General features: G+C 26.4%; 2 protein-coding genes and 2 non-coding genes across 11 annotated transcripts in view; 2 read left to right on the forward strand and 2 right to left on the reverse strand.

Moving 5' to 3' along the window:
• Nucleotides 1-13,427, forward strand: part of LOC112597703 — a 39,094-nt gene extending 25,667 nt beyond the window's left edge. Inside the window, exons 2-3 of the mRNA XM_025343872.1 lie at nt 5,831-6,069; nt 12,734-13,427. Of these exons, the coding sequence (XP_025199657.1) occupies nt 5,831-6,069; nt 12,734-13,288 (794 nt within the window). The 3' untranslated portion in view covers nt 13,289-13,427. The remainder of the gene's footprint in view (nt 1-5,830; nt 6,070-12,733) is intronic.
• Trnag-gcc lies at nt 6,866-6,936 on the forward strand. The gene has a single exon. It is a non-coding gene; the product is annotated as a tRNA-Gly (tRNA).
• Trnae-uuc lies at nt 8,350-8,421 on the reverse strand. Its single transcript has one exon. It is a non-coding gene; the product is annotated as a tRNA-Glu (tRNA).
• Nucleotides 13,428-13,533: 106 nt separating the features above from the next.
• The window catches only part of LOC112597675 (NAD kinase-like), a 59,309-nt gene continuing 52,701 nt past the window's right edge, over nt 13,534-20,141 (reverse strand). For 4 of the 8 annotated variants that reach the window (XM_025343826.1, XM_025343827.1, XM_025343829.1 and 1 more), the window contains exons 2-9: nt 19,115-19,198; nt 18,922-19,051; nt 18,651-18,845; nt 18,294-18,585; nt 17,438-17,595; nt 14,711-14,793; nt 14,112-14,314; nt 13,548-14,033 (exon numbers count right to left, since the gene is read on the reverse strand). In XM_025343826.1, the coding sequence (XP_025199611.1) occupies nt 14,029-14,033; nt 14,112-14,314; nt 14,711-14,793; nt 17,438-17,595; nt 18,294-18,585; nt 18,651-18,845; nt 18,922-19,051; nt 19,115-19,198 (1,150 nt within the window). In that variant the 3' untranslated portion in view covers nt 13,548-14,028. Of the gene's footprint in view, nt 14,034-14,111; nt 14,315-14,710; nt 14,794-15,182; nt 15,266-17,437; nt 17,596-18,293; nt 18,586-18,650; nt 18,846-18,921; nt 19,052-19,114; nt 19,199-19,297; nt 19,687-20,141 lie in introns of those variants that run through there. The other 4 variants (XM_025343831.1, XM_025343830.1, XM_025343824.1 and 1 more) reach the window with 4 other exon arrangements.

Here is a 20,141-nt window from a genome sequence, read left to right on the forward strand (position 1 = left end):
AACTTTCTCGTTTGTATCTATATGAATATATATATATATATATATGATACATTTTATCATAATATAAATTCTTAATACTAAATATATTATATATGTATTTAATTCATACTATGGGTGTGTATTGCACAGATAAAACAACATATTTAGAAGTTATGTACCATGTATAATACCATTACAACTATATTATGTCACCTATATCTAAAGCTCATCTAAACAGATTTAACAGAATACGATCGATATAGCGTCAGGGCAAAATAAATTATCAATTATATACATAATGTACCTTTTACATTACCCAATATATAACATATAGATATTAATGTAATATTATATATGTGTATGAATGTTATAGTTCTAAAAATATATAGATTATATAAATAACATTCAATACAAACTGGTTCCTTGTATTAATTTATTACTCATATAAAATAATATATACTCGTTTTATAAAAAAAGTCTAAAATATAGTAACATGTATATTTTAGTGAGGTCAAATTAAATTTTCTTTTCATGCAATTTGTCTGTTCAGGTGTAATACATTGTATGTCCCTAATAGTAAAAGATGTAAGGTCAGTGAATATTTTTGGAAAATGACGAAATGTTATCTTTTTAACTATTTAACGTTTGGACTAATAATTTATTCAGTTACAAATAAATTTTAGAAAAACAATTGGAATACAGAAATATTATAATATACGTTTAGGTAAGTTAATTATATAAATTTTTCACAATTTTAACCAAATAAAAATTATCCGAATCCATAAAAAAACTTTTAGGTATATAGGCGTATTAAAATTATTGAAAACAAAAAAGTAATTGATTTATTTTCAAACTTTAAATAGCTTTGGCTGTCCAGTTGATTTTGACCATTAATATAATTTATAAATCGCTTGAATAAAAAATAAAATAAAAAAATCAATATTTATTTTGATGAAAAAAAAAATCTGATAGCTATTCAACAATAAATGAAACTAATTCCCACACCTAAACGAACATAGGATTAGACGTTTTAAATTTTTTCAAAATGTGTATTTTGATACTATTTAGGTATTAAAACAAACTACATTTCAATCTAAGGTCATATCTCATATGTCTGAGGTCTGACATATTCAGTGATCCATATATTAAATAATTTATAACTATATAAGAACGGATACTGTATAATAAGAAAAATAAGTGAGTTTAGTACATTAATAAATAATATTATGTATAAAGTTTTGCCTTATTAGTAGTACAGACAATAACGAGTCCGGTTGACAATGAATCGTTTTTATACAAGCATACCTACATAATTTTTTAATTACAAGGTGACGGCTATAAAGGTATGAGCTATATATTTATTCTCTTCATTTTAATTAAATATTAATGATGTTTAAATAAATAATATTTATAATATTGTATATATATATTATAGCCATAGATTTAGGGATGTCTTATATTAGACATATACGAATTTTTATGAATACTTATAAGTAAAACCCATTAAAAATTCTAATCGAGGTGAATTAAAACATTTACGTATACTTATTAATATATCCACGGTTTTGTTTCGTTTTCATTTTTTTAGTTCCTCTAAGTTAATAATATATGTAATATGTACCTATCATTGATTTTAGCAGTATATATACTAATGTATACGATCTAATGATCGTTTTCACATTTTTAAAGGCTCACTTCAACATTTTTTCCGTCGATTAATTTCTTAGTAAAATACAAACGTCTCGAATACTCGTCATATACTTGAACATAATTTTATCATCTAGCAATCAGCACCATTTAATGTAGTATGCACATTAAAATAGTAAGTTATCTAGTTCAAAGGGCTCATTATACATTATAAATATATAGTTGTAAATAAATAAATTATAATAATAATAATTTAATACTACAAGGTTATATTATTAGTAAAAAGTGATATATTGCTCTCATTGAATTTAGAATAGAAGAATATAGACAATGCTATAATATATTATTATACTAATTTGTGTTGAGTTGAACGAATTAATTTGTGTGTTAGGTTTTAGGTATTTTTAATATCTTGCAGAAGTGGCTTTATTTAAAATCAGCCTGTGTAATGCAAATAAACCTATAAATTAAAATCAATATACCGAAATTGATTTTATTGGAAGTTATAATTTATTTTGTGTTAAATTTCTCTTATACAAAAATTCTATAGAATTAAATGGCTTATGGTTCATTTTACTGGGAAAAAAAATGTTGATATTCGTTAAACATGATAATTTACTCCATCTCTTAGAAATGTGTATTTCTTAATAAAATCCCTAAGTTATTAACTAATAAAACGTTTTAACTTAGTTTAAGCTAGTATCATAAATGTCCATTATATCTTACATAAACATTAAAGTTTAAGCAGTAGGAAATATTTTAAATGTTTTCCTTCTGAACTGAAATCTATTCATACATCAAAGGAATATTTTTCGAAGCATTTTTGAACTATATATAATATTAAGCTATCAGATTATTTTCATACACGCTAAAATATATTTTAAAACAATAACATGATATTTTCGTTTTTCGAGACTTCGATTCGTGTATACAACTTAGTGATAAAATGCGATTTCTCGAAGGGAGTCTACGAAACTCGCATTTTTTAATCACAATCAAGACGACCCTACAGGCTCAAAATACAGTACAAATATATCAAGTATAATATTATACATATATAATATGTGGTACGCTTTATAATATGTCAATATATAAACGCATATACAATAGGTATGCCTATATACTTATATAATTAGATTTTATTGTGGTATTCAGTGAGTGGTAAAAGTTTGATGGTAACGCGTATTAATTAACTTCACGGATGTCAAACGAAAACGAGATTTACGCGTCAGTGCTGTAAAATACCGTTCAAGGACCTCCTCATTTAGGTATATATATATTTGTACATAGATACGCGAATTCGGGTCGTATATTATGTATAAACTCAAAACTGTGACGTGAGTTTATATAGGTGCGGTTCACAGAGGAAATTGAGGGGAAAACGATCGAAAATTCAATATAATAAAATACGAATTATAACAAAAATACATAAATACTATTATAAATATTGAAAATCGTTACCTAGGTATATATATATATTATGTATATTATATATATATTATATGTATATATATACATATATAAAGTAATTAATTAACTCGTGTAAGATTAGTCGCAGATAGTCGACGAGTTAGAGGCGCCTTGACACTCGATTATCTATAGTCACTGACGTTAATATTACGGGTTGAGTCCGACGAGCGTTTTTTTATTATAATAAACATACAAAGAGAAGGTCTCAATCCGTTCTGTGATAGAATATACATGAATACATGACGATCGGGGACATGGAATAATTATTATGAACTTGATATAGTCGTTTGGAGGTGCCTTGTTTTGGAAGATTCGGAGATTTTATACTTTAAATAAACAAGAAACACTTGGCATTTATATATTATTATTTAAGCCGTAGAAATCGGAATCGGGAAAGGGTGGAATAGTTACTTGTTACTCAAATGCAAGGTTGAATGACTTGAATGTATTATGTAAGTACGTAACAATACCAAGAATATCCTTACTATAATATATTTTTTGGTCGTAAGTTTATAGCGATTATGTACTTACATATATGTATGCGCATATATATAAACAATTGGTAAAATTCTATAAATATTATTTGCTCGTATCTGATGGCGAAAGTGTCTGTGGTGTATAGAATATTTCATAAGCTGGATGATTTTTTTAATACATAAAATTTACTTAGATTTCAAACGTATCTTTCGATTATATCGTTAATTTATTCTAGCTGTTAACTATCCATAAATCAAATTTTATTCATTAAGTCTATAAAATTACATTTTTAGAATTTCTTACATTGTCCAATAATAAATCTAATAATACAATATATACTTAAGCGAATAATACCTGCAGTTAAATGTTAACAATTTTACATGCCATTGACATTACAATAATATATGCATAATATAATTATAATACATAGGTACCTACAAGTTCGTACACATAGCTCACATAGATAAGTTGTACATTTATAAGGACACCCTGGGAACTCTTCTCCACCCCTATTCTTAAATGTTTAACTACGATAAGTAAATACCGCCGTTTGAGAAGCCATGATACATGTTAAAATAAAAATAAAAATTAATAATTAAGTAAATTAAGATTTTAACCTTATAGGTTATTTTTAAACTTCTTTCTATATATTATAACTTATAAATAAGAAAAAAACATAATAATTAAAGTAAAATTTCTGTGGTAGTGGAAAAACTAATAGCCAATTTTAGTATTAATTATTTATAAATTTATAATTTTACCTTGATGTGATATAAAAATAGCCTTATATCTAAATATTGAAATTTAAAATACATTGTATACCTAAATTAGAATAAAAAAGTAATTTGTCGTTTAATTTGAGAGGTCATTTTTAATTTTTTTTAGTAATAAAAACCCATTAAATTTACTTTACCGGGAAATATTAATTTACCTCTTATTTCTCTAGATTTTCTACGATTTTGTCTACTCACAATTATTTTTGATGTTATACAAATACTTTATAATTAAAAGATCATTTTTATATTTAAAATGTATATATCAATCTGTATAGAAGCAAATCAATTTTGTGTTAAAGGTCATGTGACTCGACAGATGAACGGTTTTTTTGTTAGTTGATAATACGAATAATAATGTTATTTTAGTTATTTATTCTATGCAATAGAAATTTTAGGTAAGCTGCGACTATACGCGCGTTTATGTTATAAGGTCATGACCGCTGCACGATAATAATTGATTTTGACCGTTTGTCATCGGATTGTCGAGAGCATATAAATATTTGTATCAAGCTATCAATAATATAACCTCGAAACGCTTAGTATTATGTGCTACATCTTATACATACTTATATAATAAACCTATTAGCTGTGTGCCTTTATGTAAATATTTTGTTATAATTGGAATATTGCTTATCGATAATATTCAATTATATTTTGGATATTAAAGTAACTTATATATTGGGTGATCCATTTATTGTAAGACACTTAAGTTTTTAAATATTTTTTTTAACATAATCTTATAAGCTGTTTTAAAATAACATTTTTGAGAACAAATTATATTTTTTTATAATTTTTTATCATTACCTAATACCAATCATTTTTAAATTTTTTATTTTTTTAGACGGCAATTTATATTTTTAATTTCATATTATTCCTATATGAACAATATTATTCAAAGTATTTTGATCTGTTAAAACCAAATTTCAAACAACTAGTTAATAAGTTATAATTAGTAACTTTTAATTTATCACTAATAAACTACTAATCCAAAATTCTATTTTTTTTCTGCTTTGTAATGAGAAATTAAAAAACGCATCGTTTCGCCACTGTAGTCCGTTAAGAAATCCATTAAGCATTAGGTCCTTGATATGAGCGGCGCCTGAAGTACGTTCAGATAGTTCAATCGAACTGCCTTAAAAAAAAATTAGTTTGAAGGATGGATAAATATCTACTAATAGCGAGTACACTACAGAGTGCCAATTCCATTAGATTATTTACACTTAAAATCGTACTCTTTAAATCGTTAAGCTACACTCAAAAATAATAATATTTATTATTATTATTATACTATTTAAAAGGATAGTTAATTGGAAAGGGCGTGAGCGGATCAATCAAAGTATTTAAACTGCTCATATTATTCAGTTTATGTTATTAAGTATTGGCAATTTATAACGATCGTGACCGTAAATATTTACATATTATGTTTATTTGTATTATTATTATTTAAGTAGGCGTTACAATTATATTGTGTTGCGTTACAGGCTCGGTGACGGCCACGTTGGGAGACGATTCTGCCTGTGCCGGCGCAGGTGACGAGACGTTCAGCGGCCGCAGCGTGGCCGAAGTGCGAGCCGGACACCTGTTAGTCCGATGGAACGGGCCGGCCGGTTACTGTTGGAAGCTACTCCTCCGGTATCTAAACCTCACAGCCACCGAGCACGCCACCTACGGGTTCAGTCTCGTGCGACCGGGGTCCAAAACACCAATCGTCACCATAGTGGTGAGTAGTTGTACTTAAACCTACCTCCCGTCCATCATTAGCTATTCGTTTCGCAAAATTACACTGCGTATTTTACGCGAGACGAGACGTACCTACGGTAAACGAATCGCATAAAATCGGTTTAATGTACTTAGATAGGTAACCTGTTACCTGTACACATCGCCACATCGACAATTGTTTTTTTCGGTTATGGTTCCCGCGATATGAGATCTTCGGGGTAACAAATAGCGACAATAACGTTATCCAATAATAATCAATGTAGGTATTACGTAGGTACTAAACTACTGCGGTAGGTACTTTCGTGTAAATTTATTTTCCTCGATGAACTATTTCAAGTCAAAGGAAAGTATTTACTATTAGGTATAGTTAGGTATACGTCATAACACATCTGTACTTGTTAGTTGTTAGATACGTGGACAAAACTTAATAAATTCTCCTTGAGTTTCATCAAAACACCTAAAATTTACAAAGCACCTACATAACTGATGTCTGGTATAAAAAAAAAAGTAGGTACCGAGTGAATTTTTTTTAAATCAAATTTTTAAAATCCGTAGGCCATAATATATACCTACCTAGGTTATTACTGACTCACAGATTGTTTTTAAAACTTCTAACTTAAACACTTTAAAATATTACACGAAAGAGATTCGTAATTCTTGTTATACGTATTTTATTTCATATTTATATTATGCTGTTTCGTTGTGGATTATTTGAATGGTCATACTAAATTATTTCAGTGTCAGTCTAAGATAGCTATTATAGTTAAATATAATAAAATGTACACGGTTCAGTACAAGCATCAGTGGTTCAGTGGTAGAATGCTCGCCTGCCACGCGGGCGGCCCGGGTTCGATTCCCGGCTGATGCAGGAATTTTTTATTTGAATTTTATTAATATTTTTGCATCTTCACTCATAAGACGTCATAAGTGACATTTTATAATATATTAAATTATATCAATTATTATTATAATAAAAATTAAATACCTAAACAAATATTTTTAAAGAAGAAGAAAACTGTCAGTTTTTAAACAGCATTTTAATGATTACTATAAATATCTAAAATATTACTTTAGTTGATTATTTCTTTATAAGTTAGGATAGTACTGTTTTTATTAGAAATATAATCTTATTATATAAGATTTCCCGTATTTTAAACTAAAATACATTATTACAGTTTACTCTTATTGCACTTTGTGTAGGAAGGTATGCTTGAAAGTTAAAAGTTCCTTAAGTAAAATAAAATTGTATAATCATTCATGTAACTGTGTAGCTCTTGACGTTTAAAATAATTTAATACAAATTACAAATGACTAATCAATTTTTAAAAAGCCCTAAAAGTGAAATATGAATGTTAGCGATAAAAATCAAAATAATCACTGTACCTATCTGAACATAGAAAATTGTGAAAGAATTTTTTATTATTACCCAGTACCTACTCACGAAAAAATCTGATCTTGTAAATTATTGATTATTTGATAATAATAATTATTAAAAATTAATTTCTCAAAATTGCATATAAATTAGTATTTTTCCGTTGTCTTCACTGCAAATTTAAACTGTTATTACTTATTTCAATATTTTGCCTGAATTGCTATAATTATTTGGTTGTTTTTTTAATTTAAAATTTGTTTCATTTAACTAATGTATTAAAATCTGTTACTAAGAACCAAAATAATAATTTATTTCGTATTAAAATATTTTTTTAATTAACATTTTTTATTGTTGAAAGAATAAAATTTATATTATTTTGTTTAGTGATGAAAACATAACTGCTACAAAAATTATGTTTTTTTTCCAACGTTGTGAATCATGATACAAATTGAAGTATATTTTACAATTAATTGGACATATATAGATGTATTTACAAACCTATTATTTTCCTTGCATATAATTCTGGTCTCTAATAATAATTATAACTAGAATGTACCAAGTAATTTCATAATATTTTAATAACCGCATACAATTATTGATATGGTAATTCATTTTGCCCGTCGATAATTTTATTCCTTGTCTTAGCCCCCACCCTTTGCCTCTAGCATTTTAAATATTATTTAGTCTTATATTTTAACGAGTTTTATGAACGAGCAGTTATCGATTCGAGACGAATATTACAGATTGTATTGTATAGTATACAAATGTTCATAAAATGTGATAAATAAAATAAAATGGGATAATTGTATGTAAAGTATACTTTGAATTGAAGACTATAAAAAGTGTAATATGAGAGTAACATAAAAAAAATATACATCTTTGTTAAGAGAAAGATTTACAAAAAAATTATTCCGGTACCGGGAATCGAACCCGAGCCTCCTGGGTGAAAGCCAGGTATCCTAGCCACTAGACCATACCGGATCGGTGATAAAAAGTTCAAAAATAATATTATTTAAGTAAAATATATATTTTTATTCTAATAATACACTTTTTATAATATAATGATTAATTTTAGTTATAAAATATGTTAGGTAGGTAGTTGTATTTTAATTTTATAATATACATTTGATTATTGATAGTAAGTGCTTAAAATATAACCTATCAAACTATCAAGTATTTTTTGTATTTTTATATTTTTTATGAACTCTCAGTTCAAGACTATTATAGGTAGCTTAAATAATTACAATAAAATTACATTAAGATATTGCTCGATCATTGTATTAATCTATTAGGCTGTGCACATAATATTAGGTACCTACATAGGCTAAATAAAACATAACTGAACGTCTGAGCGGTAAAAAAATAATAGATAGGTACAGATTATGATAATATTTATTTATTATACTAGAGTACACACCGAATTTGCAGGTACTTAACAATGCTCATATTATTTTATGTAATAAACTACCAAAAAACAATCTTAAGAAATAGGTGCATTAATTAGAACTATAAATACCTATTTTACGTAGGTACCTACCTAATCATAATAGTACCGTACCTAGGTATAAATGTACGATATACAAATTCTAAAAGTACTTTTAATATGTTTATTTATAGTAGGTAGGTATATAATTACCTATGATAGGTATTTAATATTGGTAACAGAGCCGCAATACTCAGCAGTGTTCCGAAAATTAGTATATTATCATTTTCTTTTCTTCTCATCATAATCCTGAAGGATATTTGTATAGCGGCGCACCCATGGAGGAATGATTAAGGAATAAAATCTTCAATTAAATATGTATACAAAAAATTTTAACATCGAAAAAATTCAACATAAGACACTAAGGATACACATAATATTCTAAACTTTAAGTTTGATAATAGAAGAAATTGGAGGAGACTGGGAACAGGCATACAATAGAGAACAATGGAAGGAATTAGTTTTGGCGGCCAAGAGTCTAAATGGCTCGTAAAAAGCCTTTAAAAAAAAAAAAAAAAAAAGTTTGATAATAAGACTAATAAATCGATCAATTCTAAATCTAAAGCTAATAACATAAGATTGGTTCTGACTTCTGCTGTACCTACGCAAATTTGATAATATGTAATTTGTGGATCAAAATGGGTAAATTATAGTGCGCTGATATTTTTTAACACATTTCATAGTATAATTTTTAAATAACTGCTATACAATAAATCGACAAAGTAGCATAAGTAAGTACACCAATTCCTTAAAAGTACTTAGGTATTGAAGGACGATACAATTTAATTTTCATAAACTTATATTGGTAGAAACGAACAACATTTCAATTCAGATTAAAATTTTAAATGTCACATGTAATAGGTAATAAATAATAACAATAATATAATATATGTATTAGTGTATTACACTTAAAGGTGTAAACCATTATACCCATTTATCTACCTATAGGCTGTATTATTTGATACATATATTATGTCGACACGATTAACGACAAGATTGAAACATATATTGGTAATAAGTAATAACTAATAATATCACATAATATAGGTTACCTGTTGATATATAGGTCTATAAAACTATAGGCAGGTCGCAGGTATAGTAAGTACCTAATAACTATTTACAGTAATAATAGGTAAATATCATATATTATACTTTGTAGTTTGTACCAATAATAATATTATTCTACTTATAATGATACTACCATAATATATAAACATATAGGTATACCTAATATAATATGATAACCGCAATATTACAGTTAAAATATTCTTATAAAATAAAATATGTGATTGTAAAAAAAAAAATGCAGTACGTAGGTAGTCCTATGGACTCTGTTTTTTATCGTAGTTAACTCTATTATTATTAGTTATTAATGTTATTATTTATTACTTATTGCTATACCTACACTTGTCGAGAAAATATTATTTTCAAATCACGATTTTAACAGTGGACAATAACACGTAGCTAACCAGAAACTATGTATTGTATTGTTTACCTTGCATAAATCACATTATTGGCCCTATTTTTTGCTATTCACATTTATTAAGTTTGATTTATATTAAGATTCAAAATAAAATATAAAAACAAGTATAAGTGGTTAGTACCGAATTATTTCACGTTTTAAAAAGGTACCTATTTTAATACGATGAAATTTTGTTACTAAACTAATAATTTGGATTTTCTTTTTTAAGCATTTTTTATATTGCAATTTAAAATTATATTTATGTACGAGTATAATATAAATTAAGTTTTTTTGTTTAAATTTATAAATGCTTGATACATTTAATTAAAGTGAGCAAATATCCTTATTTAAAATTTTCAAATCATAAATGTATTATAGTAAAATGTATACATTAAATCATAGCCAAATTTATTCTATTAAATACTTTGGGCTATTTAGTAAATATGTTTTTTAATACAGGATAAATTTATCGAATTGTATTAAATCGCATAACAAATTTTAGCGATTGTATAAAGGAATTCAACTTCATTATATTATAGAAATTATATATAAAGAGAAAAAGCAATTAAATTTAACACGTTCGCCGTCAGTACCACATTTCTAATAGTCAACCTTTTCCATAAAACAATTTATAAATTAAAAATTAAAATTTTCAATAATTACTCTATCCGAAGGCAATATTATAAGCCAACTTAATTCGCCATGACAATTAAGCGTGATATTCGGCAATGAATAACGTGTTTAATATATTTTTATACAATCTTACACGTAGGCATAAGATTTATTTGATTCAAAAATGTAATGTGTAAAATTAACTTTTCTCTTTAAAACGTTTTAATAATACTAAATAAATTTTTTTTTTTACTTATGATCGAAAATAGGAGAAAAAATAATGCAATGGTTGTGATATTTAACATTTTTAATCATTGTTATAACTTATAACTTATATTTAAAATAAATTTTAAAATTTTGAATTACAATGATGTAGGTTGTAGATATAAAATTAAAAATTATAATATATTACAATACATATTAAATCAATAAATATTTATTATAAAAACTAACCTTAATTATTAAATAAATAAATATTTATTTATTGAAGTCAAACTTTTTTTCATTTTATTTTCTAGCATTGTATTACTTGTATCAAAAATTCTTCTTCCTTTTGTAATAATATTGTTCAAAATATGTTCATGATTTTAATACGATTAATATAAATAGGCAACACAGCGGTACACAATATTAATATTATATTCTACAAGAATAAATTGCATTATCATATTGTACATTTTGTAAATATCATAGAACGATCCCTGATATTTTAAGTGCATATAGATGCATCTATTTGCAATATGACGGTTTTACAACAGTAAAATTGTTTAAATGTATTAATGATCATTGCATTATTCTAAAAAAAAATTACCTAGACATTAGTTTATTTCTGGTGGGTTTTAGATTAAATATATTGTACTATAATATGCTAGTATTTAATATTTATTATCAAGGCCTAATGGCAAAACTTCTGCAATATCCACGGAATTTTTAAATTTCCTAAATAAAAATACCATTGAAGGCTTTTAAACGTTTCATACCTACTTAGATATATTGATCTACCTTGTCACTATTTCTCAGTTCTGTCGAAATAACAATACAATATAAATAGGTATAAAAATAAATTGTCTATACCATCAGTTAAATTGTTAAATATGATTACATTGTTATCAATATTATAGGATATTCTAATGGTGAATATGAAGTTACGAAATTTAAAATTTATTCCTTCACCTAGTTTTTGCATCAAATGTGGTTTTCATAAAATAACGGTTTTTCAAGGTCTTATGTTGTAAATTTTTCAAAAATCAAATTAATAAATACATTAAAAGGTAGATCGACATTCTTCCAAAGTTCCAAAGGTTATTGCTTGTTTTGAATAAATTTACAAACACTTTACACTCTTAAATAGAGGAATTATTAGGTTTTTAACAAAAAAAAAAAAAAAAAATTCAACAAATGACTGTTGGTCATAAATGAAAAAAAAAAATCATAGAAGTAGCAATAACTATATTTATTGACCTAGCATCTTCACTGGGAGGTTTTTTTACTCTATATTTCCTGTGATGTATACAATATTATATGATATATCACTTAAGCTTATTAATCAATTATTTTAATAGATTGCTTTAATAAAAAAATAAATAAATGTATGTCTCACATTGATAGTCTTATAATAGTTATACCTAACATATTCCATGTGTTTAGATTTTTAATAATTATCTATGAGTCTAATTTTATTAACTTAGTATGTGACATTGTTTATTGAATATAATAAAAAATAATTTAATTTTTAGGTGGATACCGATACAGATTACCATCACTGGACAACGACTATTGCGGGGCAACTCTTGAGCCAAACACCATTGGATGATGTTAAGTATCTCGATATACTTGGCATTGTCACTGACCATGCACCACTTCGACGATATTCATCTACAGATTCATTGATGACATCTGCATCTAAATATAAAAGAACCAGCCTGGATACTCAAGAAATCAATAATAATCACTTATTTGGTCCACGTGTGTACAAGAAGAATGTTTCACACTTGCCAGACTTGATCAGAGAATGTGAACAATTACGTAATAGAACACCTATCAATGAGTTTTCAGAAGTAATACCAGTTAAACAGAAATGCAAGATATTTGAAGAATCACTCATTTGCTCTTCAAAAAGTGTGGAAAATTTACATGGTCTTTCATCTCATATAACAAACATTAAGTCTAGGTCAATGAACAATTTGGATTTAGATTTAAGAGCTGTGCCTGTGAAAGACATTTGCAGATATTTCGAAAGCAGATTCAATTCTAATGAACCCAAAACCATACAATTCAGATCACTGTATTAACTTAAATATTGTTAATAAAAGTGAATTATGGATGATATAATGTTTAATAGACATTACACAAAAACCTTTAGATGAAGAAAAATGTTCCAAAGATTTATGAAACTATTATGATAATATATTACTTAATGTATACTCTTAGTCATTAATAAATAATTTTGTTTTTAAATAAATGAAAAACAATCAAAAAATTTGTAATTTTTACAAATATTGAGCTAAAAATAATAATAAACATAAATATCTGCGTTCTTAAAAATATCAAAAACAAATTACAATTTAAAATCTTAAAAATGGAAGAAATTGTATACATGGGTAATAAAACCAAATTGGAGCACTCTAATAACCAAAAATTAATTACTCTTATATTAAAAACTTACATTTTTATTTAATGACTATAATATTTATGTTGTTCTGCATATAACTGATTATTATCGATTAAAATACACCTACTTCACCGATAATATAATATAAATACATAATATTTATTTGTCAAACTACAGCTTCAATACAGAAACTATAATTAAATGATAAATAGATGATTTTAATCACGAGCAGCAGAAACACATAAATGTATACCTTCTACAGGTACTTACAAAACAATAATAATAATAATAATAATAATAATAAAAAATTTATTTTGCACATATTTGAAATCCATTTGTAAGCACCGATGATAGTATATGTGCTTATCAACTTAAGGATAAGGTATCTGTTGGTTAACATTGAACTTCAATTATACCCTGTTAGTCTAAAAAGTAAAAAGGAAATTAGTTTTATCAATTTCAAAAAATTTATTGAAAAAATAAACATTAGTGTTATTATTTACCCGTAACTAATAAAGTGTCTTTTGACGTTGAATTTAGTGAATCTTCATACTTAGAATGTGCCAGATCAGACAATTCCTCAAAATGCTTCTGTCGTTTTCGCACATTCCAATGTAGACATTCAGCTAGTGAATCGAACCAATCAGTTATTTGGTCTTGAGCACATATTGACGGTAACGAAAATATAGATGTAGTTACTCGTAAGCTGTAAATAAAATATTTATTAATTTATTAAATACAATATAGAAAGTACTTAAAGCACAATGTAAAGCAAATATTCATGCAAACTAATACACATGGTTATCATTTTCATAGGTCCTAAAATTATTAATATAATTCATAGCAATATGATTAAACAGTTAAAACGTGCATTATAATAATAATAGTAATATCATTTTCATCAGAATGTGTTTAAAAACTTGATTATTATATTTCATATAATAATTAATAAATTAATAAATATTGAAGTCTGATTACAAGTACACCAAGTACACTGGTCCTTTAACATCATTGTTTAGATAACTTACAGGTTAAAAATCAAATTTTACTGTGCACATATTATCCAACACCAAATATTATTCTACATTTTTTATTGACCGACCTATCATCAGCACACAACTCCTGTTGATTTCGGCCATCAAATGAAACCCAAGCTGTTGATCTCGCATCCGGACTTAACATAATCTGCAAACAGTTTTAAATCTGCTATATCAGTATCAACAATATAATCTATATAAAATTAAAATACTTAATACTTTAATACATAAAATGTAAAAATCTTTTTTTAAGCTAATAAAAGTCGATTGTCATCATTCATAGAGACTTATATTTCCATAGACATACTTTATAATACACTAGAGTTTATTTAAGTTTCTTAAATAAAAATAATATTAATTTTAATGCTAAAATGCTAATATCTATTGAAATTTTCATCAAATCTTTTAATATTTAGATAACCATGTGCACCTCAAAAGCATTTAAACAAATACAAGCATTGACAAATAACAATATTGTAAAATTCACTCTAAATATATAAAAAGTTAACTCCATTTTTTTTCCTATTACAGTATTACCTATCACCATGAGATATTTCTTGCCGATTACGACCGTCAAATGAAACCCAGGCCGTATTGCGGCTATTTGGTGAAACTGTTATCTATATAAAGAAACAAAATATATCCTAACTCTATTGATCTAGTAACAGTAACTATTTAATAACTTATAAAATACCAATAAAAACTAAAATTAAACAAAATATACAAAGAATTCCATGTTATGAGTGTAAATAAATGAATAATTAAATTATACAATTTTTAATTAATTTATTATAGTCATTACTCATTAGTATTGAAGGAATCAACCTACATAAAATACTAAAAATAATTTTAATAAATTTAGTCGATATGGTTTCTAAAAATCAACCAATAAAACTTTTAATCTAATTTAAATGCATTTAATTGAGAGTTAAAAAATTTTAAATTTAAATTTAAACTCAAATTAATGTAAAAATGATTATTGTCACAATGGCAAAGTAACCATGTACAGTGAACATTATTTAAATATTTGTGTTTAAGAAGCATATGATTTCAGTTAAAATATATAAACATAAAAAAAAATATAGGTATTAATTCTAACTTGGGGCCCACACCTTAAATCTAAACTAAAATTACTAAATTATCGTCTACACAAACTTTGCCCAATACTTAAATTTAAACTTTCTATTAACTCAATATTAACAATATACAAATCTTTTTTAAGGCCTATAAGGACCTATGGTTCTCAAATTTGGGGAAGCGCATAACTGTTCCAACTACAAACCATCCAAGCATTCCAGTCCATATCCCTCTGTTTCATAACATCTGCCCCATGGTACGTAACAAATAATACACTCCACAAGGACTTAAAAATATAAGCTGTTGAACAACTAATTAAACAATACTATACTAAATTTCACAAAAAAATTACATCAACACCAAAATCAGCTCCCATCCATCACGTACACTTCCTGACAATATCCCTAGCCGCCTTAAAAGACGCTGGTGTCGTGATCTTTTATGATATATATATGAAAAAAAAATATCAATAAATTATGTTTAATTTAATTTAAATCTGAAGGGTTTTATCATTGGATGGTCGCCCTTATTATGCCATTCTGCCTTTTTATTATATTGTTTTTTTTGTACATATTAACACATTTACTCATCGTGTTTTTATTAATACAAATTATAAATTTTCTAAGAAAAAAAAAAATAAATAAAAAGGGTATTAATTAAATAAAAATAAAACTTAAGTTTCATAACATATTATGTTGAACTATCTTTTAAATTTTATTTATATTGTTTTTACAATTAATTTTTAACTATTTAATAGTAATAACTTTACTGTTAAAAATTTTCTTAAAATATTTATATAATAATTTATTTATTATTCATCTATATTTCAGTTTAAAATTTATCTTTGCAGGTTATTTGTGTTTATTTTTTCAATTATTATGAAGTAACTTATAATATTGGTAACAACTGACACAATATTACAAATTATAATGTATAGTTTTGTACATAGTAGAATACTAGAAATAAATGGATTTATTTATTCATTATTTAGAAGCATTGGCTTATTGTTTGAAGAATCAACATATAAATAATGACCAAGGTCATGATTCCTTAAAATATTTTCATAATATGGAATTCTCATTGTATAATATGTATATTACTATTGATTAGAATTTAAAAATACTATAGTACTTATAAACAATGATATTAGTATGTAATATTGCAATATATAAATAATAATAATTAATAACTATCAATGGTTATAGACGTATAAACATTTTCCCTAATCATTGAATGTAGATACATGTATTCAATATAAAAATTAATAATATTTAATAATTTGATAACCCTGTCATATTTTTACTTTAGATTATTTAAAGTTATCCAAGAAAAACAAATAGTATGAATACTCCAAATAATTGATAGTTCAAACAATTTCCATAATACTTGGTTTAATCTAATGATCCAAACTATTTAATCACATTCAATATTTTATAAATAATATTAAATTTACTAAATAGTTTAAAAAACTGTTCAGTGATCCATAAAAATATTCTAATTTAGAATTTAATAGCTTAGTGATGTTAACATTACCTATTACTAAATAAATTATAAATGAAGTGTAGAATTAAATTCAATGTTAAGAGACTAATTTAACATATATGACCAAAGTGTAATTGTGTAAAAAAGTATGCAATACTTAATAAAGTTGAATTCAATGTTGCTTAATTATTTTTTATTACTAAGTGTGGAATTCTTTTAAAATAATAGTTTACTTTTAATTCAACGCCAGCTGGTACTACTATTGGCCTGAAAGACAAAGAATGTGGGCATATAGGTGTCACCATGATGGCTGGAACACTTGGGTGAATCATTGATGCACCTGCTGCAACTGCATATGCAGTACTTCCAGTCGGTGTCGAGACAATCAAACCTAATAACAAAAATTTAAGTTAAATAATAATTTTAATATTTAAACAGCTAGAATATGATAGAGTAATTTTGAATTTAAAAAAAACATAAAATCCTTTGACATTTCCTATACACTAAAATATACATTGAATCTTAAAATAAATATATATGTCTTGAATTATTTCATTTCAAATAATCTATTTTATATTATACTAGTAAAATAAACTTTAAAGAGTTCTATTGCTAGCAATTATCTTAAATTTGTTCACCAATAATTTGTTTTTTTTTTATGATATAAAAAAAATAAAACTATCTAAAATACCATAACTTATGTGAAAATAAACTCTAAAAAATTTAAATTAATATAAATGTTAAGATCTCATAATACATTAAACATTGTTTAAAATATTTTTTTCTTACTATGTTCTACAATAGTGATTGTTTAACTTAAGAAACATACTCTGTGGTAACTAGATTTTCTGGGTGGCAGTTAATATAATATTCATCTGTATCACTCATTAAGTCAACTTTTTGAACGGCTATCATGTATTCTCTTGCACATAAGTTGGCCACTTAATATTTCTTTAGTTGAACAGAGTATATTTCTTAACATTTGTAATCCACAAAAAATTTAATAGTAAATAGATAAAATTTAATACTTAAATAATATAATTTATGCATTTAATATGTAATTTTTTAAATAAAAATTGTATTCATTACCATCTCCTTGGACAGATGTTATGTATTTCCCATCTAAAAACAAGTCAATATTTGAAAGGTATGGTGATGGTCCACGGTCAATAACCACTTCATTAAGTACAAGTAAATTTGGCTGAGGCTTTTCTTTATCTTCGTTTTTCCTAACAATTATACATCTAAGTCTACTGCGTAATGTTAATGCAGCATGTCCTTCAAGTACATTAGTCACTTGCTGCTGAAAATTGTCAAACTTAAAAGGTGTTAAAAAACCCAGGGAGCCTAAGTGGAATGCCATAACTGGTGGTACAGATTGCTGAAAAAAAAACATTTCAATAAACAATAATAGAATTAATGGTAAAAATCTAATTTTGAAATTACCTGAAACAATAGACTAGCATAGAGCAGAGTACCATCTCCGCCTAAGCAAATAATGAAGTCTATTTTATCCGTTAAATCATCTTTACCATCTTGAAAAGAGTTTAATTTCTCTCGTATTTCCATGAAGCCCGAGTTACTAGAGAGCATTGTGTCTTCCATTACAGAATGTTCTACAAATACTATCATGCTTTTTTCCTAAGAACAAATAGAAAATTTTAAAACAACAATTGACATGACCTTCATCCAAGTACCCAATTAAAGATATTCATACCTGTATTAGCCATCTGACGAGTTCTATGAACGGTGGTAAAACAGACATGTCTCTTACTTTTTTTATCACCAATACAGATAAAGGATTTTTGTACCATGTCAAGCGCTGACTGGCTGGATCTTGAATTGTTCTGGACAAACAGAAAATAAAAAATATAAGTATACAATGACAAATCACAAATCGACTAACTTACGTGATTAATGCAGAGGTTTTCATGATACGGCCGCATGGTCCAAACTGTTGGACGGGGCTAGGAGCATTCAACGACCGTGTTCTCCTGAAAGCAAAAAAGAAGTATTGGTCATTAAATGGACTGTAACACACGAACAACGCGGACGGATACAATGAAAGAATGGACAATTGTCGGGTCACATACGAAAAATATTTTACACAATTCTGTGTGCGAATACGCTTACGGGTCAATGTCGTCCACAACGACCGATCCCTTCATGTCATTCATAACTGCAGCAGTGCGTCAAAATTTTCGTTTTACATGTCGTATGCACACCGCGACGGGAAGAGCGAAACGGTTTTATAGCAATTACGGAGCTGATTGTCGTGCGTTTTTTGATATTTTCTACCCGGGAACACTAAACCGGCAACTAGACCCAATAACAACAGACAGACAACGCTCAACAATTAAGAATTCTCAAAACGGAAATCGGGAAATTCTTCAGTGAAAACATTGTGAAATAGACAATAGTGAATACTGATTAAATCTTAAATTGTGGTGGAATGCCATACCGACGATCATCGTCGGATTATCAGATGATATTATAATGTTGTTATCACCGTTGTCGTTTGGGTGTGTTTACCACTTCTGTGCTACCACCAACGTCATGAGGAATAATTATTTATTTTATTAGTCACTAGAGTACGCTGAACGAATTTCGGCAAAGATAGCAGAGGGACTTATCCAGCGTGAAGGAGGCGCATCGGCGTACGGACAACGCGATAAAAACAATAAAGAATAATAAGCATTAAGTAGGTACCTACTTAATATTATTTTTATTTTTTAATTATATATTCACAGTTTCGGCTGCGACTAACGAGGACCATACGTCTTGTATCAAGTATCCTAAATCTCCAATTATCTTAATAGGTAATTATTGTTACGCCTATGGACTATGGTCTATATAGTACCTATAATATTGAATTTAATAAATCTGATTGAAAATATGTTTAGCTTTAGTATCAAACTCAACAGTATAATAGGTATA

The sequence above is a fragment of the Melanaphis sacchari genome, unplaced genomic scaffold (genome assembly GCF_002803265.2).
Source record: "Melanaphis sacchari strain LSU unplaced genomic scaffold, SCAv2.0 Contig43_pilon_pilon, whole genome shotgun sequence".
NCBI classification, from domain to species: domain Eukaryota; kingdom Metazoa; phylum Arthropoda; class Insecta; order Hemiptera; family Aphididae; genus Melanaphis; species Melanaphis sacchari.